The 18,666-nt window shown below is 40.4% G+C and overlaps 2 protein-coding genes across 4 annotated transcripts in view; one reads left to right on the top strand and one right to left on the bottom strand.

Annotated features, from left to right (window-relative positions):
- The window catches only part of RBKS (ribokinase), a 70,929-nt gene extending 52,472 nt beyond the window's left edge, over positions 1-18,457 (bottom strand). The window contains exon 1 of one of the 2 annotated variants that reach the window (XM_062637044.1): positions 18,078-18,457. In XM_062637044.1, coding sequence (XP_062493028.1) covers positions 18,078-18,127 — 50 coding nt within the window. In that variant the 5' untranslated portion in view covers positions 18,128-18,457. The remainder of the gene's footprint in view (positions 1-18,077) is intronic. The other variant, XM_062637043.1, reaches the window with a different exon arrangement.
- A 31-nt stretch (positions 18,458-18,488) lies between these two features.
- BABAM2 (BRISC and BRCA1 A complex member 2) overlaps positions 18,489-18,666 on the top strand; it is a 168,304-nt gene continuing 168,126 nt past the window's right edge. The window contains exon 1 of one of the 2 annotated variants that reach the window (XM_062637037.1): positions 18,489-18,605. The gene's annotated coding sequence lies outside the window, so the exon portion shown is untranslated. The remainder of the gene's footprint in view (positions 18,606-18,666) is intronic. The other variant, XM_062637039.1, reaches the window with a different exon arrangement.

Raw genomic sequence — 18,666 nt, 5'->3', positions numbered from 1 at the left:
GAACTTCTTGTTTATTACTCAAGAGAGGTACTGCATTTCTTTTGTTCATGTTTCATGTTTCTACAGGAAAAGAAAGCGCTTGATCCCTGCCTGGGATTCCCCAGTGCTAACTCGATACAGATAAATAGTAAATCTATAGCCTCACTGCTCATGTTTTACTGTAACATTCAGTTCAAGTTTACATATTGTTCATTTAATTTCATTACATCTAATTATACCTTCTCGAACCACCCTCAGTAATTTTTCACTCTGTTGGTGTTCACACCCCTCCAAACTGTAGATTGGTATCAAAACCTTCCTCCCCTCTGCTGTCACTCAGGAGCCCTGTACGTATTTAACTTTTCCTTTTGTGAAGTTTTTCTCTCACAAATCAAGCTTTACAACTTCTCAGCATATTTTTTTTCTTGAATGCAGTCCAATTGCATTTACATCCTTCTGGGGATGGGTGCCCAGAATCAGATGCACTAATACAAGCGGAGACCCATCAGGAGTGTGTTCTGGTTTAATTCCCATTTTGGAAAAAAGAAAACAAAACTGTAATTCTGTTAACCCCACCAGATGCTTTGCTATCTCCAGCAGAAGTTGAAAGGAAGAAAAAAGACACCACTGAGACTATGTGGAGGAATTTCTCTGAATCACAGAATCAGCCAGGTTGGAAAAGACCTTCAAGATCATCAAGTCCAACCATTCCTCCAGCACTGCCAAGACCACCACTAAACCATGCCACTAAGGGATGCAAAGGGCTAGCTTACTTTTGCCACTTCCATTAAAATATGTAACACAAAACTGTGTTTACTGCAGTTGGGTTACCAAAATTCCTGCCTTCTCAAGCCATACATTCCAGGCACCAAGTTTAAAAATGTAATTCTTTCTATCTCTTAAGCTACAACACATGTGCAGGGAGGGCTTCCTGTCTATCATGTACTAGTGACCCGTTCAGTCAGTGACAGTTCAGACAGGTTTCCAAAAGTCTGCAGGAAAGAAAAGTGGGGAAGGGGAATCTGAAAGAACAGAGAGGAATGTGCCCTAATGAGGAAGAGATTAACTTCAATTCTGTTTGTTAACTTATTATTTTACCCCAAAATCTTCCCACAAAGTTGCCAGCCCTCCAGTTCTGAGAAAAAGTGACGTGCTTCTGCACTAGCAAATCACTACAGAGTGCTCTTTGAAAAGGACATGAAGAATACATGCAGATTACTTTCTGAGTTTATGCTGCAACTTCTGAGGCATATTGGAGTTCACAAAATCTTCTGAATTAATGACAACGCACAACCTGATTTACTGAAAATTCACAGGAAAAAGAAAACAATTTTCCCTACTGATTTTCCATTTCAGCACCCATCAGTCCAAAGGCTTAGGACCATTAGGAAATCAAGAAAACCTAAAATTAAACTAGCAAACCCAAACAAGTCCTGAACTCCCAGAAATTAAGATTTTTCCTTTGAAGGAGTTATTAGGGGTCTGTGCTTCATCAGTAGTTACAGTTTCTGGAGAGATGCAGGTGGGGATGCAGTCTCTAAGTAACCAACAGAGCACCCCAGATTTTAGTGTGAGGGGATGGTGCCCAGCCAGCAGGTTTATTTCATGTGGGTGACCACAAAGAAAGCCCAGAAGGTTCACACATACAGCTAATGGCACTCACTTTGTTTTGAGAGAGGCAGAGCTAGGGTCATTCTATTGGGAAATGCTTAAACCATTTTAAATAAAAATACAACAGCATTTTAGAAGCATACTTATAGGTACCTTATACATGGAAAGGATTGTTAAGTTAAAACTACCTACAGCAGCATCTGGCAGGTTGCTTACAACAGTGAGTAACTATAAGGTTTCAGGGAATAAGGTGTAATGAGTGTATATAAGTAACGTTTATTCATGGTAACATCTATAATTTATCGTTATTTTCGCCATTGGAAGACAAAGTAGTGATGGCTGTGGACCAGAGAATGAAGGCCACAAAACCCAGCTGAGGAACCTCCTCTTCAGCTAGTGCCAGGGTACTCCATGCACGCTTCTAACATCATGTACATTCAGTAAAGAGTAGTTGTTTCACCCGGCTTGGTAAGAAATAGTAATAGCAGCTCTTGTATAATTGCTTTCATCCACAGATCTCACTGCGCTTTTAAAAGCAGAACAAAACCATTATTCCTACTTTTTGGGCATGAAATTTAGGCAAATCATTTTGCCTTTTTGTGCCTTGGGTCAGCCAAGAAGCCAGCCGCAAAATCAAAACTAGAGATCAGCTCAATTCACTGGCTCATGCTGCCTTCTCATTTAAATTCTGCAGTCTGAAAATGGTATCAAGTCTCAATTCATTTTCCTTCCTTAGGGTGCTTTTCAGAGATTACAGCTTATTCTAAATAGAATTTGTTTCCACAAAAAGCTCCTATATTTTTAGACAAAAATTAACAATTGCGACATCCCAGCAGACATCTGCTAATAGCGCTGTGCTGAGTTCGTACGCATTCTCAAGAAGTACTTTCAACCATATATATTCTTGTTTTAACAGTAACCAGACCATGACTTAACTCTTGTCTGAGTTATGTTGGCATCAACACACAAGTCCAATGGAAGCATCATAACTGTACCGGTGAAAAAACAGGCTCGGTGAGATGAGAATCTGGGCCTCAATGTTACAAGCAGCATGGCACAACAACTGCCTCTGGGAATCAAACAGCATGTTGAAGATGGGGAGATGACCTTTTCTATTGTTTTGATGGAAAGGTACAAGGCAAAGGGCAAAGGATCAAGTTGGAACAGTGATTTATAATTAGCCAATTTTAAAAATAGGCTAACAAACCAGGCAAGACCAGGCAGCAGGCCCCGGTAGCTCACTGTAAACAAACCTTCACCTTATTACATTTCAAGCATGACTGCCAATCCTTTTAGACCAATTCTCCAATTCTTCATTTCAGAAGCCTATTTTTATTTCTCATATTAAACAGATTTAGAGTACTGATCTACATATAAGCCTGGAGGCTTCACTTTCACTGCAACCGGTGTTCCAGATTCTTATTTTTTGCTAATATAATGCTATTCTCTTGTCATTTTATTGTGCAACTCTACTAACTTTTGATTCACATCAGAGAATGTTAATGAGCATTTCGGGCTTCTGTTATGAGCAGGCAATGATGAGTAATCTGTATGATTAAGGAACCCTATAAATTCTTGGCTTATTAATGGTGCCACAAATACTACTCAAAATAGCCTAAAAATGATGAAACAGCTAACGTTACTCCAAAACTAGGCTAAATAAGTTAATTAGAAAAACTGTCACACAGGCTTTCAGAACTGTTACAAGAATGTTTTGTAAAGCCATTTACAACTTTGACGTCATTTGAAAACACAGACCTGTTAAACCTAATGTAAATTGCTATCAAACAGACCGCTCTTTGCTTATGCGATAAATTCTGCTCAGCCTTGAGAGAATAAATGGCTCAAAGGACATTGGGCTCTTATGTCTTGTGAGCAACCAGAAACTAAACTTGAAACCCCCCAACACTTACTGATGTGAAATAAAATTACTACATAATGTTTTGCAAATTGTGCACCATACTACTGAGTCCTATTTATAGAGGAAAGTTCAGACTGAAGCACCCTGAAATACTTACAAAGGAAGGGATAGAATCACTCAGAATTTCAACTGAGTTTTTTCCAACACGGTATTTAAATGTAATGCACACAGCAATGCTGCCCACATTTGTTCAGGGGAAATGAAAAGTCTTACAGCAACTTATGTTTCAGAGGTTTGGGATGAATAAAAGCACACACATTAGAATTTGCAGCAAATTCAACCCTCTCTTCCAGTAAGTGTGAGCCACAAGTTCCCTTAGAGGCGATTCCTGAGTAGCATTCGTATTTTTAGACAGGCAACCCTTTGGAAGGATGGCATTAGAAATAGAACAGAAAACCTTTACTACTGTGTTGAAGCACTGAATCAGAGGTGAATGTGTAACTCACTGAGTCATTAATGCCACTCCTGCCGGTATTCTGGGTTTTCTTGAAAAGTTCCCATCTAAGCAGTGACTAGATTATATTCAGAGATAGAAAATCTGAAGAAGAAAGGAGGGGAAAGGAAGAGATGTATACCTGCAGCATTTGCATAAACTAATCCTGAAATTAGTCATGGTTTGCTTCAGATTCTTGACACCTAACCAGTGTCTGTTCACTGTTTTCAACACATGAAAGTGCTATAAAGATGTATCTTAAGCTGACATAAACCCTCACCCTCCCCTCAGCAGCATTTTTATGCTGTTTCTCTTGCATTGCTTTTATTGCTCACAGAGCTTCCTAATTCAAACTATTTTTTTTTTTTGCTCATAGGATAGTTTTAATTTGGATCACCAAATTGGTCCAACTTAGTGCACAGCAGCAAGGGTGGACCAGAACTGCAGAACTGAGAAGGCATTAGTACAGCCGCACTGCTCTAAGCAGTGTTGAAACTTTGACTTGACACTACTTTGTACGTTGAAAACACTGAATACCATGTAACTAAGGCTTAATGATGTAGTCCAATATACCCTTAAACACATTGAAGAAAAGCATAAAGTATCAGTATGCTCCTGAGAAGTGACATGTGCGCAAGAAAGGAAAATAGACAAGTAAATAACTATTTTTCTCTTAAAAAAAAACCCAAACAATATTTTCATCAGGCAACTGAGAGGAGAAGAGATTTTGTAGGTTATCTGAGGTGACTGCCATTTATATGGTATCAGGAGAAACATTCAGACTTGTGTTTTTATTCCTGAAGAAAGGTGAAGATAATCAGGGGTATCAAAATGGTAGCAGAAATGCCACATTTAAAAGGATCTTAAGGAAAATGAGTATAATGTAAAGGTCTAGAATTTAGCTTTGATTCTGCTCTGTTTGAATCACTGAACAAAACTGACTCTTTCTGCCCTCTTGGGAATTTCCTAGAATGGGGAAAATCCCTGTGAGGTTGGAGTAGGTGTAACTAGCCACTGTCTAGTACATACAATTTACTGGGCTTTCACGATTCTCAGAACTGAACAAACACAAACGAGGGAACAGTTCTTGCCTCTAACTAAGAATACTAGTACAATATTGTGGTGAAGAAAATCTTAGACCTCTTCTGAATCTGGCTTAATATTTTGGTTTAGCCTTGGTCTGTTTTGTCTAGTGTAATTTCTAAAGATTTGAACATGTGCTATAGGAAAATATCCGTAACACAGAGACAGAAAGACCACAGTTCTTGTCAAAATCTCATGTTCTTGGCTCGTTGATGCTTTCATTCCTTTTAAAAATCCACTAAAGCATCTTATTGGAAGGTAGAAACGTCCAAGATTTATCAAGAGCCCACCTCAGGAATTCAGTTAACTACAGGTTGGTTTAAGTACGGGGCTATCCAGTTTTAGGTTCTTAGATCTTTAGTGACTGAAAAAAAGTGTTACAAGAAAATCAGAAATCATAGAAAATCTCTATCATTTTCTTCCTCCTGTCTCCCTGAACATGGCAAGTTTTTCTTTAAAAAATAAAATAATTAACTTTTCATACACTTCATATAATTGGTTATTGCTCTCTAGCCTCCAGTAAAGAACAGTGTAAAAACACTACCCAAACTGGTACCAGGAAAAATACTTGATGCTTAAAGAGTGGTCCCTTTGCAGGACAGTGCTGGAGCACAGAGTGAGATGCGCACCTTTACCCCATCATCCATTCAGAGTTGGTTTTTTAAACCTGTCTGATTTGGCATGATAAACAGTTTGTTACCACAACACAAACAAGCGAATGATGAATTGGTGCAGAGCAGCAGGAATCTTTTCGATCAGTTTCACCACCAGCAAAAATAGGTATTTTATGAAACACAAATATATACATATTTTAAAAGACAAACTGTTTTGTACATCTCATTCCTGCATGGATAAACAACTGAACTGAAACAAATGGTGAAAATTTCCAGCAAGGGAGAAAATTAAATGGATGGCTGCAACTACAGGTAGGAGCACCACAGCAGTCGCTATCTTCTTAGATATGCAATCACAACCTCAGTTTAAAAGGACTGAAATCTGTAACACGTAGAATGAGAACAGATGTCCACAGCTCTTCAAGAGTGAACATTTCTGTTGACCCTATGTGCAGGAAAAAATTTTATGCTCCTAGATATTAAAAGATGAAATAAACAAGAAGGCAAGGCATCCAAATGAATGTCCTGAAGCATTTATGACAGCTCACCGCACCGAACCTTAGTGAAATGACAGTATCACCAACAGATCAAAATTCCTAAATTATGGTAGGAGAATGAAACCTTCAGCACAAAGAAATTATTGATTTGACAAATTGCCATAAGTAAAAAGCTTCCTCATGGAAAATCAAACCTGTAACGTTTCCTCACATCACCAGCAGTTAAATTCTAGGAAAAGGTGGGCACAGTTCATCATCTATGGAATGTTTAATTCTAAACTCGAACCTCTAAAGAGATCAAAAACCCACAAACAAATATGAATCTATCTTCAGATATTTAAGTCTCAGTAAACATTCCATCACTCTTACCAAACATCTGCTTTGTATTTCAGAAAGATTGTGGAAATTTTCAGAATTGCTACTCTCTAACTTTATTTGCCTCCCACGTTGTTCTTCATTGATGTCTCTCGATTACATTATTTTTGGAACTGCAGTTACATAATTATTTTCAAGGCAATCTGATGGCAATATTAGAACAGACTGTCGCTGAAACAAGCTGTGCTCACCCAGCACTGAAGAAGGCTGCCTACGGTTCCTATACCAAACAGAACATTGTATCATGATGCAGTACCAGGGCTAAAGCAGAAAAACCAACACAAAACAAAGCAACCTTTGCGACCAAGCAAAGAGTGATCTTCACATGCCCAAGGACAGACTAAGATCAAAGAGACATATATAGAATAACAGAACAGTTAGGGTTCGATGACGATTAATCTTTACCTCTTAAAGAAAGGATTTATCAGGCAACAATGAACAAAGTGGAAATAGTATGGTTGAGTGGATAGGCTACAGGGTCCTTGTTCATGTCATCATGATTTTTTATATACTGGTAAATCAACAAAGTAATCTGTGCTTCTGCTTTACTATCATGAAGAAAATAGGGCACCTACTGACCCCTCTACAATTCTCGTCATCAGTCTTTTCCAGGTAAAAAACGAAGGACCTCACTCCCCCGTAACTATTGGCATTTTTCACACAAGCATATTGTGCTTTATAAACTGTAAGATTAAGAGTGATAATCATAGATGTGTTCTCACTACATATCATCAAAACAAAGTCCAGTCCAGTCCAAACATTAATAATTTTCTTCAGTAATATGTTGCTCTAAAAGTTTGTACCCAGGACAATAATTCTGACAAGCACATTTTTCATCAAGTTGGTAACTAGTGCTTCCTACAGAATCTGTATGATGGGTCACAAATGTAAAGTATAACCCAAATAATACTTTACTGATACTTAATGTATCGCAGATAATGAAGGTAATCAACATATCTAAACTTAGTAAGAGGATAGGATGGAATGGAATGGAATAGACTAGACTAGTGTGGACTAGACCAGAATAGAACAGTTCCATTGGAAAGGACCTTCAACCATCATCCAGTCCAACTGCCTGACCACTTTAGGGTTAAATTTCCAGTGTCTTCACTAGACAAGTTTTCACTTTGCAAATATCCTGCCCTTGATTCACTGATTCAAAAACAAAAACAAAAACAACTTTATCTAAATTCAAACTAATTATGAAGGTATCTACTAAAATCTTGGATTGCAGTAACATTAAGGTTTGTGGGGCAAAGATGAGAATGTGCAGGGGGATGCCCGGGCTTTGCTGGCCAAGGTTAACTCTGCCGTGACAGGTAGGAATCTCCTCTAGATAAGTACCTTCACCTTTTTCACAATCTAAGCTCTCTTGGAAAACGTAGATTCCCGAATATCAAAAAAGGTGTAATTCTGTATAACGCTGCCTTGTGATGCCTGCTGATGGACAACTCCCAAATGTCCATTAATGCCCAGAAAGGAAAGAAAACTGAATTCAGACAAGATTGAACAATAACAACAGGATATTCCCAATGAACAAAACTAACATTCAGACAGAAGAAGGCAAGTATATTCACTCTTATTACAGCTGAGAACCTGGAAAGTGCCTGTCTTTCCATGGGAGTTCTGAACGTGATCTGCCTATCCTTTATTTTCAGCTCTGATCAATATGACTTTTTTTCTTTCTACTGTTTATACTATTGGGGTTTATGCATTTTGTATAAACAGGTATCTGAAAACTGACAGGAAGTACAGCAAGTGATGGATGGAATAAACTAGCGAAAGGGATTTATGACTCTGGAAGCAGAAGTTATTTGAAAGATGAGAGGCAAGAAAAGAGCAATATAAAAAAGAAGTTCACTGTAACAATGTGATGTAGAAAGATAACAAGAAGAGGTGAAGACAAATAAGGGGTAATCATAGATGGTTCAGGGATGACATGCTATTGATCTAGTACAGGAAAAAAGGAAAAAAAAATGCACTGAAGTCAGAAATGGAAAGAAGAAATAATGCAACCCAGAAGAGAGCACATGACCGATATATTCGGGAACATTACCACCTTCTTATTTTATAATTAGTTGTCACAAAGATCAACCTGTTCTATCAAGCTGCACCCACTTATGCAACATACTGGTGAAAAATAATCTTGTATTTTTCTTCAGGCCCAAAGTATATGATGCTAGGCTTGAAAGGTACCAGGATGCCAGCATCAAATAACCTACTGCAGCTTGATATAGGGGCTAACAAGTGAAGCCATATAAAACAAGCAAACAAAACCTTCCTGGTAGACTCCTATGGAAAGAACAGCTCAGACAGCTCCTAGAGGCAACATGATATATATGCCTGCCCAGAGTGTTTTTACACAAATTTGTTACGATCGACTCTGGATGATTTTTATTGCAGCTTTTGATTTGTGCCAGAAGCTCTTTACTGTCAGGAGTACTAAAATTCACCCCAAAATATTTATGTCTAGAAATGCATCTAGGAAAATGGTTATTTCCATTAACGGTACAGCCAGCAAATACTTCATTCCCAAGACAGAACAGAACTATTACTCATATCATTCTGTGGCTCATAAAGGGGGAGAAACTACAATATCCTCGGTGTTGAGTGTTAAAATATAGTTCCTAACAACTGTTTATTGTGAGAAATACTTTCAAAGGAGTTCCTTTAGAGAATTTCCCCTTTGGCTGTCGTGAATCTGGTATGTCAAATACCTCTAGACTGAAAAGGCAAGAGATGTTTTATTTTAAACAGTCAAAAAGAATTTCCAGTAATAGCAGGGATGACAACCAAAACAATAAAACCCCATGGGAGTTATATGGTGAAAGAGTATTCATTGGGGCTAGAAAATATAGATACATTCATAACACAACATGCTTTTCAGTCTTTATCACTGGGATACAGAAGAAGCCCAAGGAATACCCTGAAGACCAATGCCAAAGACCAGTATATTGCTGGTTTTCATGCTATTTACTTGGAACTGACCAGATGTCAAAGAACCCAACAGAAAGCAAATAGCAACAGCTGTGTTACCTGTAAAGTGGGATGTTATAGCGTGAAGCAATGGCCATATGCTGAAGTGCATTGCGGAGATAAAATTGCATCTCTCTGTAGCAGAAATGGACATGATACCCCTTACTCCTGATGTTGATATTGGACAATCGGTAAATAAGCTTTTATGCCAATAGCCTCTCCCCTGATGATAATGTTAGTACTTCCTGATTTCTCATTTTCTTCAGAGGTATCACTGTGGATTTTCCAGAGACAGATAAAGCCTCAGCAGGAATGCAGAATTACAGGGGAACTGCACACTCAGGAAGTTGCTATAACATCACCTGAATGTATGCTCAGCAAATATGGGCCAGGCCTGTTATGGCAGGAGTAATCCCAGTGTCCAGACAGTAATTCTGTCTGTCTTCTGTTCCATTCCAGCCCGGTTCCATTTCCATGAATGCTGTCAATGAGAAAAGGAACTTCTCTCTACTGTAGTGACTAACATGGTAATGATTTCAGAAAGAATCTTTTCAGGTCCTAGACTTTCTGTGGAATTTGACACATGCAAGTCTTGTATGCATACAGGGCACACCATTTTGAGGTATTTTTCTTTTTCTAATATTCTGATTTTTTAAACAAATATTTATTTGAAGTGATGAAATAAATTGTGCTCTGGATCCACCATTTTTGTCTTGCAGAATTAGCAACTGATCTAACACCAGATACTACATTTTAAATGAATGAATTTTCTTTTGCCATCACAGTGTTGAAACTGGTCTCTGCTGTCACCAACCCCTGAGAAAGCATGTACATACTCACGAAGGTTCAACAAAGAGATCCAACTCCTGATAGCTGGCAAACAGGGCACCCATTAAAAAAGATGAAAAGTCTGATAACCTCGTGGTTTGATTTTTGTGGGTAGTGCATAATGGCTTACTGACCTCCAAAGGGGAAAAATGCCAGTCTAATGAGACTAGAAAATTGTAATTCTTTAATTCAAGCATTTAAGAAGCTCTGGATAACAAAACAATAAGGAGTACCATGGTGTTTCAGACAAGTGTTCTTTGCCATACAAGAGAACACAAGATGGAGTAGCTGATTTTCTTCTCCCATTAGGAAAATATACCCCCAAAAACTTATCACCTGCTATGATCAAAATGTTTCTGGATTCATTTACTCCATTACCCAAGTGAACCCTCTAGAGAATTAAGCAATAGTTTCCCATTTTCATATGGACTAAACCTAAAAGCTTGGTAAACATCAGTTTTATCTCACAAACCATAATTTTTAATTGCTAACACACATAGGAAAGGCATAATCCTCCACTGATGATATCATAGTCTACTGCCATGGAAATGGCTGCAGAATCATAAACACAGGTTTAAGATGACCTCACTTTCATAGGAAAGAGGAAAATTTCACTGGAATGTGAATGACATTGGGAATAAGCACACACAGATACTACAGAGTGAAAAAACTCTCTTACTAGTCAGTCAAAATATGGAAGATGAAGACAACAGCTAGATGTGCAGCTGAACAGCGAAGGGGTTGTCCTGTCCAAACACCGTATTGCTACCTATGAGTCTTTGAACAAAGAGAGCTTTCTTAACTACTGTCAGGGTTCCCCTCCATAAATTCACCATACCAGACAGGAGTGAAATCCCTGCCCTGACAGGCTTACAGTTAAACCACAAGAACATGAACAAAGTATGGCTATAAGAATACAGTGTAGGATCACAGAACAACATCGTAGCTGGAATGCTTCCTAGAATGAGTAAGTACTTCAGAAGTGGGAGGAAAAGAACTATACAGTCTCTTCAAGCACACAAAATAACATGAAGTCAGACGCAAATGCAGAAGTACGATCTTAGTGCAGCAAGTGCTAAGTATTCTGGCTTTGGCTCAGGAAAATACATATATTTAACCTTCAGCTCTGAAGCACTCTAAAAGGCATCAAACAACTCAAGGATTGGAAGTTGAAATTTCTGTGTAAGCTTTGTGTTGCCCTGAGCTGGGAACGTTGAGCACTGTGCGGGACCCCAAGTTCAGATGAGACAAGAAGCTTGAGCTGAGAACAGGGAGTGCAGAAATGTAGTAGGTGATAATGATCTCACTTAAGTAGAACCTTTCATCTTGAAGGATCTCAAAGCAGTTTACAAACTTAGACCAGACACTGCAGCTGGTACAAACAGAAGCAGACAGCTGGGAACTCATTCATGGGAGGGAGGAGGTAACAGAGGACTTATTGGGTGCCGTATCTTCCAAAATGCTGGTGCTGGGTGAAGATGGCAAGACCACAACAGAGCTTTTCCCTGAACCTTGCCATGCAGCCACGTGAGAAAACTGCAGAAAGTAAGCAGAGAGCCAGAGCTGGCACAGAGAAACAGAAAAACCTCTGGATAGCTGAGGAGCTGTCACTGTTAGGATTGTAGTTTCCCTGCCTTTTATCTCAACCTCAGTTCCATAGACTCTTCACACTTTCTGCAGTAAAACCTTATGTCTTTCTTATGTATGCCCTTTCCTATTTTTATCCTTTTAATATATTTCTATTTCTCTTCATCTTTTTCCTTTCTTACAAAGCAAACTGCCCTTCTACTCCTGCGACACCAAAATGTTTTACAAATGCATAGTAGGACAAACAGTGCTACTCTTGGTTACTGAGAAGCCAAAGAAATTATTTCAGCTATGGCATTCATAGAGTACAGGCCTGACTGTAGTACCAGAAGGGCTATTCTTTAGCTCAAAAGCACTACAAAATACATGTTATTACAACTGAACTAGATAAACAAGTCTAAAAAACAAGAGTCATATTAGTTATTGCTGAAATGGAATTGCTTCCTGAAGGAAAGACAGCGTCTAATTAAAGTACATAGTAGCTTAGGACACAAAATGAAGACACCAAATGAAAGGGCAGGGAGGATTCAATTAAATAGAATTCAGAAACCAACATTTTTGTTGTGCTTCTATTAAGAGACATTGTGTGACCAGTCTCACATTCATATTTCCCAAGACTTTTAAAACTTCCACATTTCCATTTAGGAAGGGGAGAAAAAAAGTTTTCATGGATAAGAGCCAAAGACAAGTGCTGAGCAGGTGTTCCAGCACCACCAGCTCTTCTCAGAGAAGACCACAGCATCCTCTGTTGCATAAACAGCAGTTTCTTTCAGAAAGTGCCAGCTGGGATCAATGGCACACTGTTTCTTGCTTTCATAACCTTGGTTGCAAATAGGGGTCTTTTAATGGGTTAAAAAAAGCCTTTAGTGGCCTTGCCCTAGTTATTTTGTGTCAATTTAAGAACACCCAACCATTTAAGAACACCCAACCAGACATTTTCTTTCCTTTTTCCCTCTTCGATATTTTGTCACTTTTTGTTGGAGGAATTTTGCTGGAAGCTTTTTAGGTTTGGAGTACAACACCAAATACTTTTAACAGAACTAGAACTGTGTCTCACCTAAAATAAACTGATCACTCACTTGTTTTGTGATCAAACAGATTTAATGGAGGGACAACAATTTAATGAGATGACAGCAGTGAAAAGCTTCTTTTGACATGAATGAGCTTGTATCAGGCCCACATAAAATGAGCAATGCCTGGGCCACTATAGATATTTAAAAGCTGTATACAAATAGAACTCAGTTTTCTTACCGAATTCCATTACTGAGTATTTAATCAACTTGATTTTTATCCCATTTTTCTTTTTGGGCCCCTGAGATACAGCTTTCTGCCTGTCAGGCAATAGAAGGCAAAGGGGAGTTTCTCTAAACCACGTTTAGGTCCTCTAAAATCAGGGCAGAACAACAAAACACTTAGCCTGTGCATCTTTCATCTACCATACACCCAAACTTTGTTAGGTCAGAGAAGAAGACAAGGGAATAGTACTGGCTCTGAAATCAAGCCCAGATTTTTCACTATTACATAAATGAAACGATTCACAGATGACACATTTTCTCATGCCTTGATGCCTTTCTCTGGATCCAAAAGATTAATTTCCTCAACTGGACTAAGCTTGTATTCCTTCACAGTTGTGCTTTCCCATGCTGCTGGCAATGGCAGATTGACTAGAATAAGGAGTGGCTGCTGCAGGGGAAGCATTACAGATAAAAACAAAAACACAAATGGATTTGAAGGATTCTAGAACACTTTGCTGCTAGGAGAAGTTGGAGAGCAGAAAAAAAAGAAAACATTAAAGCCAGAAAAAAACATTAAAACTTGGTGACTATGCATGCAAGAGAAGTGGTGGAAGTAATACACGTGAAAGACCTGAAAACAAAGTAAAGAAGAAAATGAAGTCACATGTGAGGCTCTGCTCTGCTCACTCAAAAGAAGCATGAGAAAATTCCTTTCAATTTTCCCAGAAAAGAAGCCTGAAATTATTGTCCCAAACATTGCATTTTTAAAAAAGAATGTATAGACATAGCTTTGGATCGTGGACATTTCCAATGAACCGTTTACTTCAGCTGAAGTAACTGAAACTAGAGACTTAAGAAGAAGATGCAGAATCTCACAAATGGAGATACCTTTGCCGTTTTCCATAGGCAAAGACTGTGCTTGGTCAGTGAATATTTGAAGTGTCCATCAGACTGCTCTGGGATGTTAGTTCTGGATGTGCATTTGTCACCACTGTCCACTCCAGTCTAGCAACATACTATTTCATTTTTTCATGTTTTCTCTGATGCGTCTTTCCTCTCTTGCTAAATGCTTTCAGTCAATCAGTCTAGTACTTGTAATAACTCTTAACAACAGTTGTTACAACAGGGGACTGGATGCATTTCTTTTAGTTATACTCCCTACAGCATATGAAGCAACCTAAGGGAAGGAAAGAGCTACACAGGAAACTAAGACTTCAAATTTTGAACATCCTAAAAAACACAGTTTTACAGTATTCGGGCTGTGGTCTTATTTCCTTGAGTTAAACTGAAAAACTGTTGTTGTTGTGACTATCCAAACACTGTTTTTCCATTTACATTTTGTTCTTTGCTTCTGCTGTTTTCAATTGCCATGCCAAAGTTTCTCCTGTTTATTCTAATTGTTTTAGTATGTCTGACTCTCATTGGTTTATATGTTTAGTCTTGTCCTGATTTAATATGAATTAAAATGCCAATGCCACGACCAGTCTGCAAATATGAGTCAGAGCAGAAACTATTTAAATAATACTATGGATGGTACCCGTCTGGTTTGGTATCTAGATCATATAGAATAATGCTGTTTTTGTTTTCTACTACTATTGCCTGCTATTCCCAATGAAGTGTTGATTGTGATTTTGACCACAAATATGTTTTGTTCCTGGTCCTATTAGCCAAAAAAGTGTGGTTTACTGCATGTATGTACGTGAGGTTGTTTTGATTATACTAAATTCACTTTAGAAAACCCACATTCTGCCACTGCAGCGCTACAGGACAATGAGAAAAGAATTTCCAATGAGAACACTATTTTAAAAGCAAACCACTGGGCCCCTTCCCTTTAAATGAATTTTAAGGCACACTACCCTTTCTTCTGAATTTGATTATTACATCAGAATACTGCCTTCCACAGAAGGCCCCTGTCCTTTTCCATCTCAGTCATTACATAAGACAGAGTAAACTTCAAGTTGTACATTTCCAATTCACACCAAGGTTACGCTTTTTTAAATCATTAGTTTACTGCATTGAGAAAAACATTAGGTGCTGTTTTTTTTATTATTTATTTAGTGGTGAACGTGGCTAGCACATGCCCAATGGCAGCTTGAAGGTTATCTTCCTGATTCTTGATACCTCTATGGACATGGGAATATTTTCCATTTCATGTCTGCCAGTCTGAGCCTGTAGCTTTCCAGACAGAGGGGCAAGGCAGAGGGGCTTCATATTTGATCAGTTCAAGTTACAACAGAGCATTGTCAATTTCTGGCAGAGTCTCAGTTAATATGACTGGCTTCTAGAAAAGACAGGCTTAAGTGTCAAGTGGTGAATATGCCTACCAAACACAATGAGTCTTGAATTCCTCTGCATGACTTTCATTCCTAATTTAGTTTACTCAGCCTCCTCCAAACAGGTGACAGTTGGGCATCTAGCATGCTGTCCATGTCTTTTACAAGCTGAAACATTAGCATAAATGACAGACAAACTAGCAAAAGCCTGATGCTCTTTCATCCTGTCTGAAATGAACCTGAAATGAACCGGCTTTAAATCTAGAGTATGGAACCCCTCTAAATTCCAGACATAAAGACAGTCAGGAGATACCCTCCTGGCATCAACCCTAATCCTAATCTGGCAGTTTTTACCATATTTGATAAAGATGGCTTATCATTCCCTGTTTCACAGCTTTGCTCTCTCCTCAGGCACATCCCAGCCAACAGCTTAGTACTTGACAGTAATTTTACCAGGACTTTTGTAACACAGGATACATTTAAACTATGTGTACCTGGGGACTACATGGAGATTTCAGTAAGATTAAACTCTTGTCAGCTAAATTTAAACGCACTCTTTGTCTTCAGTGCCTGAAGTCCTGTGCTAGTAACACAAAGAATGAGGCTGTCCCCTCTTTTTCAGCGGAAGCAAATCAGCTTATCACTAATAAAAAGCCCTTCACTGCTCCTTAAAGTAGAGACTAATAACGGTGAGTCAGATATATTCTTGTGTTAGCATTTGTACAATTTAAGAAACCCTCCCAGCTGATTGAAAAGTGAAATGGCATTTCTCCAACCACTTAATCTCAGTGTAACAGCATCTGTGGCTACAACCCATGGTTTAATCTCCGGTTACAGTACGGCCAGTTAATATGGCTTTGAATAAATGACTGCATTTCTATAATATCAAACTTGCAGCCAAAAAATGAGGGGAGTTTTCTTTCTTTTCTTTTCTTTTTTTTTTTAAGTTAAAAAAAAAAAAGCAGAAAAAACCCAAAGGTGTGGCTGTCAGCAGTGCTTGACCTGGTAGACAACTTCTTGATGATTTTTTTGCCCGCGTTTCAGAGAGACAGGAAAAGGAACGTCTTGTCATGTTTTATATTTTAATATAACGTCACAAGCATCTGATAGCTCATTCACGCATAACGTCAAGATCTGTTCTACAAGATCTTACTGCGACTTACAAGACAATTACTCTCCTTGGAAAGCTGCCAGTGTGTTCTGCACATTACATAAAACATTAAATCTTTCTGACACAGGTTCTACGATTATTTCAAGGGTTTTCACTGTTTCTGCTACACATGCCTATGCCTGAACTGTACTTACTTCTCAACATATTCTTCTAATCATCTATTCTACACTTTCTTGACCCACAGGCTTTGATACAATTGTCTGGTGATAGAGAAATTGAGTTTTTTATTGCAGAATTCCCAGCAGGAGAAGCTGATGGAGTCCAGATACATAGACTTTTAAATCCTATTTTAACCAAGACTGCATATGTAGTTTAAAACCAGATGTGTTTAAAATTGTGCAAATCAAAGACTGATTTGCAAGTTTACTGGGGTTGACAAGGTCAACCAGTGTAGGTTAGTATTTTGCATCGTTGTTAGTATTTTGCATCGTTGCCAACTTTTGCAATTTTGCTTGAATCTGTTGATATTTAGTATGTACTATAAAATGGTGGAACCAAGAGCTTTCATGAAGTTCTGAACTTTAATCCTACAACAAAGTTTCCAAACCGTACCTATGTACCAAAACAAAGAGAATGAGACCCAAGTACGTAATTATAAATGCAAAACACCCAGAAAAATGAATAAAAAGGAATTAAAGCATTCTTTTAAAAAAAGTTTTCGTAATTTAAAAACAAGCTTTGGTGTGCAGCGGTGCTAAATTTTTGAGGGTTTCCCACTTCCACTTACTCTGTTTGGATATGAGTAGCTTGGGAGGCCTCCTCCCTCTCTCCTTTCAAAAGGCCACATAAAATGTTGTCTTCAAGCCATCAACTTACAACCTACTTGCATACTTTCATTGCATACTTTGTCGCTTTTCTAGTGGAGACAAGTGCTTTGAACAGAAAACGTGTTACAGCTGACCAGCTTTATTTACTTTCATGAAATCGTTTCAAACTCCTCTGTTGATTAAGCGTGTCAGAGTTCACGATTCCCCAGGCGGGATTACCACGAAATGCCGCTTTCTTGGCAAGGCTAACGCCGAGCCACCTAGCCCAGCTGAAAACACAACCCCAAGTCTCTCTTCTCCCTACAGTTGCAGACAGCTGATCAAAGCTCCAGCAGACAACACGTCCAAACTTCTCCCCGTTCCCACAGTCTTCTTTCAAAGCCGTATTTGCAGTGCTGACATCACCGGGCCCAGCCGCCCCCACGGCTGCTCCGCTCCTTCCCCCCTGCCCTGCCGCTACCAGCTCCCTCTGCCCAGGGCCGAGAGCTCCTCGTCGCCGCTCCCGGTGCCGACCCCACGTCTCCGGTCCTGGCCTGGAGGGACACACGACGCCCGCTGTTCCCGGGCTCAGAGTGTGTGTGTGGGGGGGCACCCGGGCCCGGCCCGCTCTCGGGAGGCGCAGGGAGCCGCTGCTCTGCCCCTGGCACCGTGACGCCCTGTGCTCCCACCCGTGACCTCGGGGACCGGCCCCGTGCCGGGGCCTGCCGGAGCCCCCGCGGGTACTAACCTGACCAGGTCGGTCATACAGGATCCCACAACCACCACCTCAGCGGCCATGGCGCCGGGGGAACGGGTTATCCCCAGGCCCCGCTGCCCGGGCCTTGGACCCTGGACCCGGACTTCGCGCCAGGCCCCGCCACCGCCGCGGCTTCACCCGTTGCCATGGGCGACGGGTGGGGGAGCGGCCGGCCCGCAGGGACCTTCGGCCTGGAGGGGTGCCCATGGCGAACGCCTGCTGGCGAGGCCGCCCCCCCTCCTCTCCCTCCTTTCTCCCTCGCCCCACTCCGGCTGCAACGGACCCGCAGCCGCACTCCTGCACGGCGGGACAGTCCGCACAGGCACTGCGGCAGCCGCCAATAGCGGGCCCGGTGAAGACCCCTCCGGCCAGAGGAGCGGCAGTGGCGGGGAGGGGGGCGGAGGCGCGCACGCCGCGCGGAGGGGCGGGAGCGCCGGGAGCGCGCACGCCCGGCGCGGGTGGACGGGACGGGCGCGTATCCGCAGCCGTTGCTAAGCGGTTGCTTTCCGGCCGCCGTAGGTATGGCGGGGCCCGGGCAGGGCCGGGGACGGGCGGGCGGGAGCAGCGCCCCTGCCGGCCC

This window comes from Pezoporus occidentalis, unplaced genomic scaffold (assembly GCF_034315485.1).
Source record: "Pezoporus occidentalis ecotype Australia unplaced genomic scaffold, CSIRO_AGI_Poc_V1 ctg50, whole genome shotgun sequence".
In the NCBI taxonomy this organism is placed as follows: domain Eukaryota; kingdom Metazoa; phylum Chordata; class Aves; order Psittaciformes; family Psittacidae; genus Pezoporus; species Pezoporus occidentalis.
This window is presented reverse-complemented; position numbering and strand designations above follow the sequence as displayed.